Here is an 18,000-nt window from a genome sequence, read left to right as displayed (position 1 = left end):
GGTCATGCTGTAAACCTAAGGCTCCCAGCGTTGGGCTTAAAGCTATACCATCCTGTGCATTAATCTGGCTTTCCTACGAAAGATTATAGAGGGTGTCTACTAACCCCTTTCCAGCCTAATTGATGGATGTAATTGAGATTTGTAATGAAGGGCAGAGACATTTTTCACCTGTGCAGCAGAAACGGCAGTCTTTTGACTCTTTACATGTAAAATTCCTGCAGTAACTGGCACCCTTCCAGTATAACTAGCAACCTTCACTTCCCTTTGTGTGTGTGTTCAGTGTATGTGTGTTTGTGCTGTGTGATGTGAGTTGAAACATACAGTAGATGTGGTGTATGAGTGTGTGTTTGCACCATGCACCTGTACAGTGTGACCGGCACTTCACCCCCCCCCCCCCCCCCAAAGAATTGGTACTGGTACTGTACCAGTTTTAACAGGTTGACGTGGCCCCACTTCATTCACCCTCCAAAACGGTGACTGAGGTTCTGCTCCATACTGGAATCCAGCAGCTCCTAAAAGGTACACACAAAGTGCAGCAACTATGGTCCTTATAGCAGTTTGGCTGGCTCTCAGAGCAATGTGAACTGATGCACAGCACACCACATGCACATGGTCCTACAGCAGCCGCAAGAATTGCCAGGATGAAGCAATTAAATCTTGTGTCACCAAAAAGTCACCTGAGTACCTTCATATATTGATTTCGTCTCTACTCTACACTGAGAAAAGGGTGAGTGAAGAAGCTGCAGGCTCTCTAGTTTCCAACATAAGTTTTAAAATTAGTCCTACCTCACACAACAGCCATAACTGTGAGCGGAAGAAGAAAAATACTGAACAAAATCCTTAATAGTTACAGTTTGACATATCACTGATTAACAGTAAACTGAAGTGAAAAACTTTGCAATTGAAAATCAATCATGCAGATAACACATTTATTGTCAAATATCAACTTGTTTTTATAAACTTGCATCATGCACCCACCTTTATGTGAACTTCCTTGTATCAATATCATAGTATGTCGTTCCTGATATACATTTCCCACAATGCACTCCATGATTATGTGTAATCACCAGTGTTGCGCTTTCTGCAATGATGTGCATCTCCCTGGTCTGTTGTTCCTGGTCACACACACATCAATGCATTGTTAACAACTTTTTGGGAATGTAATTTACTATAAGAACCATCCTATATCCATGTCATATTTTATTGCTCAAGGTGGCTCAGTGTTTCTCAATGTTGTACTTGTCCCTATCAGCACCTCCTGTTGTGTATTCTCCGTCTTTTTAATTGATTCTCTTTCATCTGATCACTTGCCTTTTATTCCTGTTTCTACCACTCTTTCCCCAAGTTAACTCACACATGTTCAACCTCCCCCAATGCCTTACCTATTTCCATGTCTCAAATCTAGCCCTTCTCTCCACTTTGCTACATCACTACCCCTCTTTGATAATCTCTGCCATTGTCGCTCATGTTCTATGGCACAGATTTACTAACACTTTGTGCTGGGTTTGTTTTACTTTTGTAATACACTTCCTGTGCAACATGTTGTGGCACTGGTGGAGCAAGACCTTTGGCCGCCTGTGGCACTCCATGGTTTTGCCACCTAGCAGGCTACAGTTGAAAGCAGGGGGGGCTGAGGGGGTTGCGGGCAATCCCGGGTATGGTGCTCCACGATGCCCGCAGGTAAACGCGGGGACAGGGGGTAATCGGTGCCCCCAAAAGTCCCCCTTGCTACGCCACTCTGTGGTGATGGTATTTACTTTCTAATTCAAATCAGGATTTACTTTGAAAAGTTGACCAAAATATCACAAAGTAGCACTATATGCTACTTTGCACTACTTTGAGTCAAGGGGTTTGCCATGGGTGGTACATGGGTGTTACCATGCAATCAACTGTTGACACAAATCTCTATGTACTGACATTGGTAGCCTAGGATTTGAATCTCAAACGTATGCTTACTTGAGGCAGATGTAAAACCCTCTAACTTTTTTGCATTTGTGCTGCATTGTACAGCACACATACAAGGGGTTCTTTCCAGTACAAAACCTTTGCTTGATAGAGCACACACACCGTTGCACTATAGCATAAGTGTGTGTGTGTGTGTGCTGGCATATGGCATTCTAAAGAGCACCAGCGCAGGTAGAGAAATGAAAACACCTATTATGAGAAATTATGCTGTTCTGCTCTCTCCCTTTCAGTCAGGTCAATGCAGCAACTTTCCTTTCTGCGTTTTGTGAAAAATTAGTAAATCTTTCCGCTCTTCTTAACCTCCTCAGTCTATTTCTCCACCCCCTCATTTTTCTCATTCTCTCCGAAAACCTATCTTTCTCTCCCTAATACCTAGTGAACTCTCCTCAACACACATGTCTCAATTTGCACATTCAGACGTGCACTCATTGATAATGTGCAGTGCCTTTTGACGTGTCTTTCTCGATGATGTGCATTATTTTATGATGTGTTCTACCCCACATGCAGTTTCCCCGATGTGCACTTTCCTAGTGTATGTCTTACTACTGGGGGAGGGAAGGGGGTGAAATCTTCCACTGAGGTACGTCACACCCCTGTGGCATTTTCATATTCTCTTGCTGGTTTAATCTCAGTCAAGCAGGTTAAAGCACATTGTTATTATTGTGGCATGGTGGTTTTATGTGAATTTAGGTTCTAAACTTTCATTGCACTCTCCATCTCATAGTCTCTTCTCTCCCCTTGCCTTTTGTTTTGAAATTTTCTCATTCATCCTCTTGCTATTCATATCATATCATCCTTCTACCATTTACCCTAATTTTATTTTCACAGCCTCAATATGAGCCTCCCCCTCTGTCTTCTGTCTCCCACACCATCTCTTTCTCCCACCTTACCATTTCTTTCCTCTTATCGATCCATCTCTGCCTCTTTATTTCACTCTACCCCACCATTCTACTTCTTCTTTTATCAACACACCTCTACTCATCTGCATCTACCTTGCCCTTATAGGTCCTTCTCTTTGAATCTACTCTCTAATTCACCTTCACCACTCTCTCTTTCTCGTCATTTTTCTCTTTCACCTTCCCCTCAGTTCTTCCCCCACCTGTTCCTTATTAAGAAGAGCTGGAGGTCACTCTCTGGCTGGATGAAGAGGGAACAAGGTAAAATAAAAGAAAGACGAGTGTCTGAAATTACTAGATGAAACAGGGAAAATCCTTAGAGATGTATCTTAATTGTGACTGTTGGCGCGAGTGCACCTGTTGTGTAAGTAGATGTCCATCAACTCCAATTTAAGTTAGAATATCATTTAAAAAAAATGATTAGGTACGTCTTCACTAAATATCCGCCAAGTCACCTTGGCTTTGTCGTTTTTCCAAAGGAAATAACAGGCTGGATAGGACCTTTGTTCCGTGTATAGCATTGTTATTGCGTCACAAAATAGAAATTTCGAGATCCATATGCCCAAACTATTTCCTTTGTCAATGTTTGATTACTGGTGTCGTTTTGTTTTCTTCATTTTTCCAGCTAAGCATACAGATTTACTTTGTACATTCTCATTTTACATAACACATTCTATATAAGGAACACTGGCCCAGGTTTACCAAGGCCTCATGCCAGCTCAAAGTAACGCATAGCACCACAAAATGACTATAAGTGTGCATTGTGTTAACTTTCCACAACAAAAGTACATTGCTCTGCTTTGACTTAAAGGGGTGTTTCTGGAGAGTTATTTGGACAAATTAGCCCAAAGAAGAGTAGGTTCTAATATCAATCTACTAACATGGCCAGACTGGGCTTTGTGTCTGGCAATAACACCTCGTTGAAGAAGGTTCTGGCTAAGAGAAATGTTTTCATTTCTCATAATAAACCATGCATTGTATGTGTGCTGAAGTGCACAGCATAACTCCAGTGTATGGGAATCCTTGCATTGTAGGGGTGCTGGCTGAATTTAAAGTACAAATCCAGTACATGAGATCCTTTTATGTTTGTCTAGACAAAGGAGGTTTTGCTGTGAGTGTATGTTTCTAGTTCAAATCCTATACTTTACCGCACAGTCTGAGCTCTGTGAACCTGTGCGTCACACAAGGCAGCTGCTTAGAGCAACAGTGCAGAGGATTACAGAACACACCAGTCGTAGAACATGTTGCTCTGTGCTTCCCCCTTCAATGCAGTGAGCAAATTATGGCTGTTGCGCTGTGTGAGAAATGCTTAAATCTGAGCCTCGGTATGTTGTTGGGCACAAACAGTTACTCTTTCTACATTTTGCTGTGTGTCAGTGGAAATTCTGCCATGTGTCATTGGAAATTCTTGGTTGCCGGGCACCCTTCCTTGTGAAACAGATGGTTCACCGTCAGTGACTCAGAATGTCACATAAATCTGCCAGTTATTGCACATCTGTCTTTGGGGGTCTATGTAATTTCTACATATGTTGAGATATTCATCCCACAACAACTGCTACACATTATATGTCTGGCTAGTTGGGTAGGTATAATGACATGATAGGTATAATGTAAGGAGCCGTAAGTATAAATAATGCTTTCCATTTTGCTTCTCTAATACTTCTTTTGTTGTGTTGGTGTTTCTAGCCTTGCCCAAACCCCCAGGAACTCCTGTGGTTACAGAGACCACAGCAACCAGCATAACATTGACTTGGGACTCTGGAAACCCTGAGCCAGTTTCTTACTATATAATCTTACACAAGCCTAAGAATTCAGAGGAACTTTACAAAGAGATTGATGGTGTGGCTACCACACGGTACAGTGTTGCAGGACTCAGTCCTTATTCAGAATATGAATTCAAGGTTGTTGCTGTGAACAACATTGGGCGGGGCCCACCAAGTGAACCTGTGATGACAAGGACATCAGAGCAGGCTCCATCCAGTCCTCCTCGTAATGTACAAGCTCGCATGCTAAGCCCATCCACCATTTTAGTTGAGTGGGAAGAACCAGAAGAACCCAACGGAAAGATTCAAGGCTACAGAGTGTATTATACCATGGACTCCACTCAACATGCCAACAGCTGGACTAAACACAACGTAGCGGACAGCTACATCACCACTATTGGAAACTTAGTGCCACAGAAAACATATTTTGTGAAAGTTTTGGCATTTACGTCTGTTGGGGATGGTCCCCTCTCTAATGACATCAAAGTCATCACTCAAACAGGAGGTAAGCTTCTAAGATTCTTATTTCTATTAAGCAATGCCACTCTCAATATTCTTTGTATAGTAGAGCTTTCACATTATGTCACAGAGTACAAAGCTCACTAATTTAAAGTGATAGATTTGATTACATGGTAAACAACCTTTACAACAAAACTTTTACAACCCACTACCATTACAACGCAGTCATTACAACGCAAACCATTACAACGCATTGCGCTGGGGGGCGCTCTAGGAATGGGGAATAAGTTTAATTTACTATCCAACACCTTCCCTAGTGTCCACGGGGACTGGAGTTGGAATAGTAAATTAAACTATTCACTATCCAACACCCAAAAGCACTATGCGTTGTAATAGATTGCGATGTAAAAACCGCGTTGTAAAGGCAGGCGTTGTAATAGCCTGCGTTGTAACGTCATACATCCGATTACATATCAACTACATGAATAGAAGACCATGAGATAGTGCTGGTCTGCTACTCGACAGGTCTCAGTGTTTCTTTTATTTGTTCATCATTTCTGACAAAAAAAGTACAAGAAGTAAAACGATACAGCTGCTTCTGATTCCCATCTCATAGTTTTAACATTTGAATTAGTAACTCTTTGATTAAGTTATGATGTTTTTGAGTCTTGAAGAACTAAATTCCTTATCGCCATATAAGTTTATTAAAACATAAACATAAAAATAAAATACTTACAATTTCCTTCTTTTCCATTTTCTGGTACTTGTTTATTATATTCAATTTAAAATCGAATCTAATATTTAGACTTCATTGGATATAGAAGAGCACATTTTAATTTCTTCTGCAAGTATTGTCTTTTGGCTTTATGTGCAGGAACTTGATTCCTTCATCACTAGTATACGTCTCTATAACCACTACAGATGTATTCCAGGATATACTTATCCTTTTGATTACAAATTGGTGCATGAATTTGTCTTGAGTTTTCACTAGACCGCCCAATAACTATGAACTTGATCAGGGACTTTTAAGGAATTGCAAATCATACTGGTGTCAGGTGCTGAATTACACCATTGGATCAATATTGTATCCAGTTGGGTATTGGAGTCAGTTGAAGGGATAACTTGTATGTTCATCAATTTTAGAATGACTGGTAGATAGGTTATGTGCCTTCCTGAAATTATAATGTGGTGGCTTAGTGATGTGTCCACAGAGCAAGACTTGTCTTAAGAGTGAGTTTTTCAACTAATTCTGAAATCATTAAAAGTTCATGATTGCTCATATGTATTGAGTAATTGGTTTAAGAGCTGTGCAACTTAAGTGTTCATGATTCTTCTACCATTTCTCTTGTCTCACCCTCTGTTAATTGTCAGCATGTAACTGCAGGTTGGCAGTGGAGAGGTAAGATGTGGAGGTGGATAGGACATTTCTTGGTGAATGCCTTATGGATGGTGCACCCAATGTTGTACGTTTTGTTTTGTTGATGCATGTGACAGTGCAGTAACTCAGGGTAGGGTTCATGTAATCCTGCTCCTTGAGTCTGAAACAGTTTAGTCACAGGCATGTGAATCTTTTGAAGGTTCTTGTTATATTTTTTGGAGAGACCAATATGGACAGAGTTGGATTATTGTAGGTTTGTGAGCACAGAAAATGGCAAGACCTGAAGTGTTTCAAATGAAAAAGGCAAGATTTGTTTGAGCTGATTAGCATGCGCATTTCTCAATTCCCTCTTGAGTTGATTAGGGACAGATGGTGAGGTCAGTGTAATGCCTGATTCTTAGCTTTCTTCACTTTCTGTTAAAACCTTTTACTGAATAATATTATTGAAGATAATTTGAGGAAAACACAAAGGTGAAAGGTGAAAGATGAAATGCTTGCAAATAACCTCAGTAACTGGCAAACACCTGGGCTACAATCCAGCCCATACTTTTTCACCCAATGTGCCACCTCGGACAGAGAACATCTACATGTAAATCAGCATTAGATCAGCTCCAATAGTAAAAGTCTAGCCTGAATTGACAAGCCTGAACTCCTCTGAACAGATCCAACCAACCATTAACTGTGCCTGGCCTATTTTTTTATGTCAGTAAGGTATAGCTTGAATCCTGTGGCACAGTGAGCACAGGACCCACATTTGGGTATACCCATCACACTTGGGATATTTCCAGAGAAACACCAAAAATTGGTGGGTAAAATGTTTGTACATAATCTCAACCACTGGATCACGTGGGGACACATTCTAATGCATTTTTCACCCAGTATGCCACTCCAGACACCAGCTATATACAAATTGGCCTTAGTTTTGCTCCAGGAGGAAACTGGCAATTCTGGTCCCCTCTGAAAATGATTACAAGCAACCCCAGGCCAGTTTTGACCTACATAAGCCTTGTCAGTGAGGTATAGCTTGGATTCCATGGCACGGTGAACACAGGATCACATTTGTGTGTATTAGTTGCACTTAGGACTTCACTCTGAGGAAAACACAATTATTCTAACTTTCTTCAGATTTTGTTAAATCTTATTATTGAGAAATGTTATAGAAGATAATTTGACAAAAGCACAAAAGTGATTGGTGGAATGGTTGAAAATAGGATCAGTCAGTGACTATCACTGAGAGATGCCTTTTAGTCTATCCACTCCAGATATAGATTTGGAGTAGGGCACCAAAAGGTGACATATAAACAAAAACAATAAATGACAAGAAGGCCCAAGAAATAGTTGAGATTAATTCAAGTGTTCCTGACAGTTCCTTTATTTATTTTGCTATCTAAGTAAAAATAGAAGAATCACACACAAATAACTTAACATTACTCACACAATCAACCATCCTTTTAATGACAATAAGCATTCAGATAGTATCAACGTTTGATTCCTGGATCTGCCAAAATCTCTACATAGAGAACCTCTAATGATCGAGGGAGGCTTCCTCACATGGACTCCTCTACATAATAGTCTGTAATGTCAGGACTCATGCTCATGCTCATGCTCTTAGGCCCCGCATTACCCACGTCACGTCCCTCCATGTGGCCTGGGTGTGTGGGCACCCCTCCCACTCCCAAAGAAAGCGTAAAAAGCTTAGGAGTATGGCTGGACAAAAACCTCTCCTTCTCCACCCAGGCTACTAAACTACTAAACTATCCGCCATCTGTTTTGGCTTACTTAGAACTCTAAGGAAAGTCCTCCCTCTCCTCCCAATGGAAGCCAAACAAGTGGCAGTTCAGGGCCTGATTCAGTCCCGGCTGGATTCAAACAACGCCCTGTATGTGGGAGCCCCTGAGACGTCCATGCGAAAGCTACAGGTGGTCCAGAACTGCGCAGCCCGTGCCCTGCTTCAGATTCCAAGGACGCAGTCTGCTAAACCCGCATTGAGCAGCCTACACTGGCTCCCAGTGAGACAGAGAGTGGCTTTCAAGGCACTAGGTATTGCCCACCGAGCTTTCTGGAAGTCGGGTCCAGCGATCATTAACAAACTGATCACTCAATACCACCCTAATAGAACCCTTCGGTCCACGGAGGCCTTTCTGGCCGTAGTCCCAAGAGTACGGAGAGCTAGGACCGGAGGAAGGATGTTTTCCTTAAAGGCCGCTAAAATGTGGAACTCACTCCCACTACAAATCCGGTCCAACCCTAACCTACTCTCATTCCGCAAACAACTAAAAACCTTTCTGTTTGCCAGGCCCACTTAAATCTCAGTCTCCGCCACCCTCAGCTCTGTTCTCCATGCTTAGCGCTTGGACGCCCATTGGGCAGCAATTGCGCTTTACAAATCACAATACAATACAATACAATACAATACATCTTTGCGTCACTTGAATAAGAGCCTGCCAGGAAATTCAGGGGACCATCACAATTTTGTCATTAATGATTTCATTTGATATTTCCACCTCTGAATATCAGTATTCCAAGTAAAATGCCTCAGAATGAAGAATACCATGCTAAACAAGGATCATTGCATGCAGATTTTCTGCTGACACTTTCCACCTGCTGGGAGCAGTATCTTAAAGAGATACTATTCTGGTTGAATCATAAATCATGAGGGCCTCAGCAGTGAATGACCATGCTTTAAAGATGTGTTCTTTACCTTTCACCAACATCCTTCTTGATTTTGTGTTTTTAACTCTCTTGCAGGATTCCCCTGGGTAAACAGAACATTTAAAATGTATGGCACATGCTTATGTTCGCCACATTCCATACCGGGGCTGATACATTTAATTCACATGGTTCTTTTCAGGTTTCCAGCAGAAACCTCCTTTTAGTTTAAATTTTAAAATGTATGCGTGGAAATATGAGAATACAGCTTTCAGTGCAATTCAACTTCTGATTCTTCAGAACACCTTTTTAGCACACCATTTATGTTTTCTAGCACTTTCAAAGCTAATACAGCTGTCTTCGTGTGTTAGCTCCATTTGGTGGTCTAAATGGGATCTTGGGATGTCAGTTTGCAATGAGTAGGTCTTACCATACAGGGTTGCTCAAGGTCTTCATGCAGTACTATTTTTTTCAGTCCTTGCTCATTGGAAATCTTAGCTCCTTCACATACCTTGCCCTCCTAGCTCATGTTCCTTTCCTGCAATTTTTGTCTCAGGATTTCCTAGGATAGCTGTAATGGCAGTAACTGATTTTGCAACATTATAGAGCTTCCAAAGGAAATCATATATGATGCTGATCCTCTTCTTATGGCCATTCTTCAGCCATTTCATCACCATATTTTCATCCTACTTGCAAGAAATCGGGTGAATAGTTGAGAGGAGTGGAAGTCCCACTCAAACAAGAAACATAATCATTGTCAGGCTGAACCACAAAAAGCCAAAAAGCCACTAAATAAACATGTGCTTAACATTCTGGTTGCTCGGCACAAAAGCAGTCAGACTTAACAATGAGGCAATGTGTAAAGTATTTACGCAGTACTCAAACAGTGATAAAGTGAAAACAAACACAAGAAAATCACACACTAATTTCGGAATGAGTACATTTTAATAAATAAAATTATACCAAAATGACAAAAATTCAATCAGTAGAACAAAAGATAATCAATGTTAACGTTTTTAGTGAAAAAATGCCTTAATCATAAGTTGCCACTTGAAGTTATCTGGTCTCGCTGGACAGCTTCAAAGTTGCATGCTCAGCCTGACTGCAATGGAGCACAGGCCAGATACTGGGACCTGGTGTGCCCCAGTGAGGAGGTTACCTTCCCAGTTCCAAGTTCAAATAAGGAGGCAGGGTAGAGTTTTGTGTTGCAGGTGCTGTGAGTAGGTCTGGTTGGCTTTAATGAGCAGGTCACCACTGGATATCTGCATTGGCAGTTGTTGGAGGCAGTCTGTGTGTGGCGCAAAGAGCAGGTCGCTCCTGAAGTGTGGGGTTTGCAGGCATCTCAGATGATCATTTCCCAGCGTGAATAGTTCACTTGTGATTATGAAAAGCCCTAAACTACAGGATTTTCATCTGGAGTTCAGGAGTACATTCTGATACTGGCAAGGGCTCAGTTGAGCAGAGGTCATCAGCAAGGCTCAGGCAGATCCAGGTAGGTCTAGTTGGCACTGGTCAGCTGGGCAGTTGCAGGTATACTTATTGTTGTGTGCCTGTAGCTCAAACAGGAGTTCAGCCAACTGACCCTTGAAGTCACTTCTGGGGAGCCTGGATTCAAGGCAAGTAGGTTGAGTCTTCCTTTTACAGACAGCAAGGCAGTCATTCTTCTGTATGTTCCACAGGCCCAGGAGTGTTCTTGCAAGAGGTTCTGAAGCAGCTATTCTTACACCCAATGCTAACCTGTGGGTGTGGTGGCTATTCCCTTTCTCTAACCTCCCCTCTTTCCAATGTTTCAGCAAACAAAGGGCAGACAGGCCTTGTAGTGAGCTGCATTTATCAGTGGCAGGGCAGGCAGCCCTTAGAAATCAGGAAGAGCAAGGGCAGAACCCAGAGTCTACCCTTTAAAGTTCAGGAGAGGAACACCATGCCGCACAGCACTGTCTGGAAGGAATACACAACACACAACCTCGGCCGGTGGAGGGAGTTCCGTGGGGCAGAAAGGCGGGGAAGGGCAGGGGGGGGGTGCTAAACACTGGAATATGGATAATGGGAGGTAAGTAAACAATTTAATGAATAAAACGAATTTCGTAGCACGCCCTGCACCACAAAATTAAAGCAAAAAGTCAGGGGGGAATACCATGCCAAGGATGTCTGGTCAAACACTCCTCAAATCCTATTACTCAAAGCTCAGGAAAATTCCGTAAGGTAGTCATTTTCTCCTTATGAAATTTATCACTCGCCTGGGCTTAGAAAGTCTATTTTCTCTCACCATGTACAATGGCCTGGCATCTGTGGTGGCAAAGTTGATTTTACAGTGATTAGTGGAAAGATGCAGCTAGAATACTTTGGAGTGGATACATTGGTAAAACATTAGTCCCATTATTACTAAAGGATATATTCCTACTCCATTGGAACTTTAACTAAGTTGTCATGTGGCATGCAGCACATCTCTTCTGGTTTCTGTGTGAATTTTGAGATAGAATATTGGCAAATCTTGAATAAGTCCATCTTCTGGTAGATTAGATCACATGGCATGGCCTGCTCGAAAGATAAGCAGTGGTTTGGCAAGGATTTCCTTGCTGAGATTCTGTCTTTTTGCCTGCTTTTCTCACCAAATTGGCATTTGATGGCTGATATTTGAAGCATGACACATTCCTTATCATTGAAAAATTGAAGAACAGAACGACTGACCAGGGTCGAACTCAACCAAGACACATGTACCATCAATAATTATAGGTTTGGTGCAAAACACTTCCCGCACTCGTCGTCCCAAAGTGAAAATCGGGTCAAAATGTTCATCGGAAGGTGGAAGGTGCACTCATTGAAATTAGACACAAGTTCATTTAGTCCAATAAAATTTCTTTCTTTATTCTAGTAATCTTTTATAAGAACGGCACAAAGCCAACGCGTTTCGTTCCAAGAAGGAACGACCGTCAGGGCTCTACATATAAATAGTCCAGTAGACGATGAGAGAAGTCCAAATGAATGCAAACCGTGAATTCCAAAGGGCACAAAAATCAAAGCCCAATCAATAATAATGATCTGATCAGTCGATGCGAAAGGTAACCCCAAGGTAATTATGAAATCCACATGAAGCCACATTTCCCCAAGAACAGAGTAAAAAAAAAGGGAAAGATTTATTCCTATAACTAATCAATATATAGCCTCGCAAATACCAAAAATTAGGCCATCAATGTGAGGAAGGCTTTTTGCAAAAACAAGTGGCAGAAGCAAAATGCTTAAATGTCTGGCAATTATGTTAAAAAAACAATATGTAGACACAAAAGCACTTGTGAGATCCCAGTGGTTATAAACACCAAAGATGGCAAGACGGGCAGTAGCTAGCAAATATCACTCTTCGTGTCAAGCAGCGACTCCCGGCATAATAACTGGAGAGTCTAAAAAAAAAATGCAGTTTTTCCAGTAGGTAAGAACAATAGGTCGTACAGATTTAGGAAATACATATCTAACACAATTGCTAGGTTTAATCGTAATAAACTGAGGTTTAAGTGATTGCCTTCTATTATGCCAAGAAGGAAGACCCAGCTCTAAACGTATTTAACTTAGCTGAACCAAAGGCATACATTGAACTTTATTTTAGCGCAGAGTTAGTTTAACAAAGTAGAAATAGACTTGCAATGCATGTCTTCAGTTGAAAGCAATGGTTGCTTCTGACTACATTCAGATACTTTCAGAAGGATGTGTATCTTTTTCCATGAAACTATTAATGCAGTTTTATAATACAACTGCATATTCCTGTCCCAATAGTTATTTTCTCTACTAGGATTGTGTAGGAAATTGGGTTATTAGTTAAGGGGGTAAGTGCCCACTTCAAGCAATAGTCACAGTCCTTGTAAGAGCGAATCACTAAAGTATCCAAATAAACATGAGCTCAATTCTATTGTAGTTATGGTGCAAAATAGACCGGTTTAACTTAGAGCCAATATGTAAAGAATTTATGCAGTTTATTAATTGCGCCAATCTGGAGGAATCAAATTTTACTATTTTTAAAGGGGGAGTACAAGTGCTTTACTTTTGGTAAACAGAGATTAAGTGCACAGAACTCTAAAGCCTGCAAAAATATGGTTCACCAACAAGGCAAATAGTCCAAGGTGACCCTGCAGAAAGTGCAAATTTCCAACATATTTTAGTAGGAACAAATTAAGATCTTCAATTAGGAGTTCACTATTAAACTACTAATGTTATGTATGGCTTCCACAGAAGACGCAGTTATCAATAGCATGGGGTACGAAAATGGTTATTTACTGTTTTGATGTCTGAGCAGTGAAAAATAAGTTTCATGTTTTCCACTGCTATGATGTCAGAGCAGGAAAAAGCAGACCAGAAGATGTGCTCTGGTAGATGGTGCTCTGCCACCTCTCATGGATCTTCAGTGAGGCAAATTGAAGTTGCCAGCCTGCCAGCTTGCTTTACTTTTCTGGTCTCACTCGGGTCTTTGCAGATCCAATGCAGCTGAGGAAGCATGAGACGCACTACCAACCAACATCATCCCTATCAGCTGTGAGTCTTCACAAAAATAGAATGCCAGATTGCCATGATGTTGTTCACAGATAGCCAATCTCAATTCAGTAACACCTTCTAGAGCAGGGTTTTGAGCAGGGAGAGGCAGGCCACATTTAAACGGGAGAAAGCCTGGTATTACATATTTGAAATATTAGATGGGATGGAGTTGTGAGTTACCATGGGTTGTGGGGGGTGGCTGCATGATGGTATCATTTTGTTTTTGTTTTAGCCAATGTGGCAGGAGTTGGGGTATTATCAAAGGTGGCGTGGGAGGCAGCAGGAAGCCAGGTTTATGTTTTGTAGTTGATGGATACAATGGTTGCCACCAAGGTTGAACTAGGAGGCTGGCAGGATGCCAGGTATATTTTGTGTCTTTGACAGGGGCTGATACTAATGAGGACGCCAATAAGGTTGTGGAAAATGGTGGACAAATAGCATAGGTATGTGTTAATTTTAAAATGCAATGCAGTGCTTTGATGCATTCATTCACATATTCTTTTGAGACATTTTATAGTGCACTGCTAATCCTTGACTCATTTCCCCATGTGTAGAAGTTACATGATATCAACAGAGCAGGGGAAGAGGATTTTAGGGCAATAGATACCATGGATTGATTTCCAATAGCTTGGAGTATTCCACCTCCAGGCTCCAATTGAAATCATGGCTAGCTCAGTTGTCACTCTCATGGTCTATTTGGTGCCATTTGCAATCCCTCAGTGGGAAACAAGTTATGATGAGCTTCATTTTTATAATTGTCTACATTAAATGGAATCCTGAACATTTTTCTATACATCAAACAGTCATGTTCCTCTTTGAATAAAACATGGATGTGTCTTATAGAAAAAAATGGCCTCCCAGAGATTTGTATGATGTAAACGATGAGGAAGAAATATATAACACCCTCTATGAAACACATTTATAGGGTTCGATCATGTTAAGGTTTGCAATCTTTTCAAGTGTCCAAAATCTAAATCATGTTTGCGAACAGTGATATATATATAATCCTGCACCATGATCACATATATCTATGATCTTAAAATGCAAGAAGTCTCTAGGTATGACCCAAGAATGCCTTGCTTACGAATCCATCAATCACTCGTCCCTGAATGAGCTTCCAACATTTCATTGGGCCAAAGGGGTATGAGCAGTATATACTTGCTAATCCTAGGAATAACTAAATTAAAACTCATCTCTCACAAAGGAAAACCTTCTCTGATACAACAACTTCCTTCTAGAACCCCCTCCCCTCAAATCTATTAATACCACAGACTTTTCTGACATGCAGAAAATGATTAAAACCAGCCTACTCCCCTTAGGCCTGCTTCAAAAACAACCAACAATTAATGCCAGTCTCTCCACAGATTGTAAAACTTGGTTAAAATGTCAAACTCACAGCTGTCCCTGACTCGACACCATATCTAACCAATCTCAACTTGCCCAATCTGAGCTGTTATGTCTCCTTGATCCATACCTGCTCCACTGCTTTCTTATTATTTGTTACCCTTTGTATATTTCAGGTTCTTAAAATCTCTCGGGTTAAAGAGTGTGACTAAATAATATCTTTCCAGAATAATATTCCTATGCATATTTTCCCAGATTCATCCTGGGAAAATGTTTGAAGAAAAAATCAATGGTTTGATTTTTGCACTTTACACGTGACCCCAATTTAGCTGCTAACTTCCCATACTGGCTAAATCATATTTGAATTGTTTTATTGCGTTTTTCACAGCTAGATTTCATAACATTATGTGTACAGGGTATGCTGCCCATTAACTTTATTGGGTGCGTGTCTAGCAGCAACATGACTACATCTGGCCAACAATGTTCCATCCCTCTTCATTAAGGCCTATGTTTTTCTCCATCATCAGATGTCATGTGGTAATGCTGTTTTTCTTAACTAATTACCAATTCTAAATTATGGAAACTACCTACTGTATTGTATCACCTCGACTTATCTCTCACCAGGTGCTTTCTACAAAGTACATTTTCACAATATGTAGTCCTTTACCACTTGGCCTATTGTGATAATGACATCCTGTACAGTGTGAAGGTTGCAACAGTGACAGGATACAAAATTACATCTTCTGGATATCAGTTTGGAAGAACCCGGCAGCCACATTAACACAAAGCATCATAACAGATTGTTTGAAGTGTGAAAGGGGGATGGCCATTCCTTGGCTACCTGGAGTGTACCAGAGCTTATGCAGTGTTAACAAGGGCTACATTTTCTTAAACCCTTGTGAAGTGGAAAACCTAAACAAAAAAGAATTTAGAATCGTGCTTTATTCGTCATATAGCTCTGCGTGAACTGTGTTGGAATCTAAGAAATCCCTCGTCTCGCCAGTTATATGGCTTATGAACGCACTGCTACCCTTTATCGAGCTATCTCACCCTACCCATGAGTTTTTGGGAAAGGGGCCTCATATTCCACTTGAAGGCTGGGACAGTGAATTTTGCATTGTGTTTTCCCATGGGTTACCACTCTAAGCTTGATTCACTGCCCTGCCCATGTGATCGGGTGAGTGGTTAATCAACACAGCATTTTTAGTTTTTCTGCAAATTTTACATGAAATATATTAAGTGGCTTCTTCTCTCATTTTTCACTAAGAGTAGGCCTATCAGCCTGGCCTCTGCCTATTCACATATGCTTGCCGTAGAAAATGAAGAATTGGTCTTTCGTTTAAGCACATTCTTGAGAATTGCTACCAGGGCACGCAAGTCAATGCTTATGGATTGAGTTTTAACACTGTACGAACGTTCCTAATTAACTAATGGATTGGTTTATAAACTAGTGATCTATTTATGATGAATCTTTGTTTTAAATTACCATCTAAGAATCTCATGTTATTATGTTTATACAACTGTAATTCTTGCTATTATATATTGCTAAATTTTCTCTTTTTAATTATTGTTGCACTTTTATGGATACATTGTCTATCCGAATATAGTTTGTGAACTGAACTGACTGACATGGTGAAAGAGGTATTTTTAGCAATAGGACTAACAGTCTTTATGTTCTGTGGGCCCAGTGGCATTCACAGCGACATATGAAGATATAAATAATAGCTAAACCTTGGAATAGGGCCAGACCCTTATCCTGCTACACCCAAAATCTAAGCCACTGCATCACATGTACTAGTTCCCGGAAGAATTTGGGTAGCAATTCTGAGTTGACCAAAGTGAATGTCACAGTAAAATTTGAAGTTGGGTATGCATAGAAAGCAACCCCAAACTGGTGTTTACACTCAGGACTGTCTAAGTTTGGCTCGCCTTTCTTGTCCAGATGATTGCTAACCCCTGTCCATTTGATTGCTGACACCCAGGAGACACAGAATTCTTTTAAGCATTTGGTCTGCAAACATTTGTACACATAACTTGATAAGAGATTCAGAATTATATTAATCAAGGATCAGGAAGAGGGGTTGATGGGCGCAGACTATGCCTTGCTGTAGGATGGTGTCAGGAGTGGAGATGCATATTATTTAAGTGACTGCCATTAACACAACTGTAGAATATAGTCTTCTCATACGGAAACGATCATTACAAATGCCATCTCGCTTCAGGTATGACCTTTATGCATTAGTACCTTCCGTCTTTAGATTTTAACAGATTTTGCATCCTTCTATTGACTCATTCTGTTCACCATTGAAACTTATCAGATTATAACTGCATCACTACACTTGCATCATGGTCTATATGAAGTTGTGATCAGGGGTGAACGTGCCAGTAAATGACCATTTCAGTAGTGATGCGCTACAAAATTGAATGGGGAAAAAATTAAATCCCAGTCATGTGATACAAGAGTAATGTGTTCTTGTTTTGTTGTTGACGTATATCATAATGCTGGCTAGTGACACACATGTTCATCAAAAGAAACAGCTTAGTTTGATCACAGTTAGGAACTGGCAAATGTTCAGTAGTGTACTTAATTAATGTAAATGCAGTGATATAGTCTGTGCCAAAGACTTGATCCTTATCCGAGAGGTGATATTCAAATATTTATTTATTATCCACCACAAAAATATCATTGGAGACGAATGGTGTCATTTAGAATTTGTTGAGTAGCCCATGAGGTCAGTGGAGACATTGGCCTAAGCTCTCCTTAAGTAGACTTCCCACCGGATTTAGAGATCCCCTCTTACCTGGGGGGATCTCCATAGCTTCCACTCAGGCTCTGCTGGGGTTGCCCAATTGAAAGCCCTGGTATTTTGCTGACCAGGGTCCATATATGATATGGTCAATTGCAGTGATTTTAGTTTTGGATAAGTTCCCAAAATGATAGTTTGTTATTTAAGAACAAAAAAATCAATTGCCCTGATGCTCTATGAGGGGTGGGGGGGTAATTTCTTATGTTTCTTGTTTGCAGCTA

The 18,000-nt window shown here is 40.8% G+C and overlaps 1 protein-coding gene across 17 annotated transcripts in view; it reads left to right on the top strand.

Moving 5' to 3' along the window:
* The window catches only part of PTPRD (protein tyrosine phosphatase receptor type D), a 1,484,152-nt gene that overhangs the window by 1,153,851 nt on the left and 312,301 nt on the right, over positions 1 to 18,000 (top strand). For all 17 annotated transcript variants that reach the window (XM_078675875.1, XM_078675878.1, XM_078675877.1 and 14 more), the window contains one exon: positions 4,548 to 5,129. In XM_078675875.1, the coding sequence (XP_078532001.1) occupies positions 4,548 to 5,129 (582 nt within the window). The remainder of the gene's footprint in view (positions 1 to 4,547; positions 5,130 to 18,000) is intronic.

Source organism: Lissotriton helveticus, chromosome 2_1, assembly GCF_964261635.1.
Source record: "Lissotriton helveticus chromosome 2_1, aLisHel1.1, whole genome shotgun sequence".
NCBI lineage: Eukaryota > Metazoa > Chordata > Amphibia > Caudata > Salamandridae > Lissotriton > Lissotriton helveticus.
The sequence above is the reverse complement of the archived record's forward strand: the minus strand, read 5'-3'. Positions and strand labels throughout refer to the sequence as shown.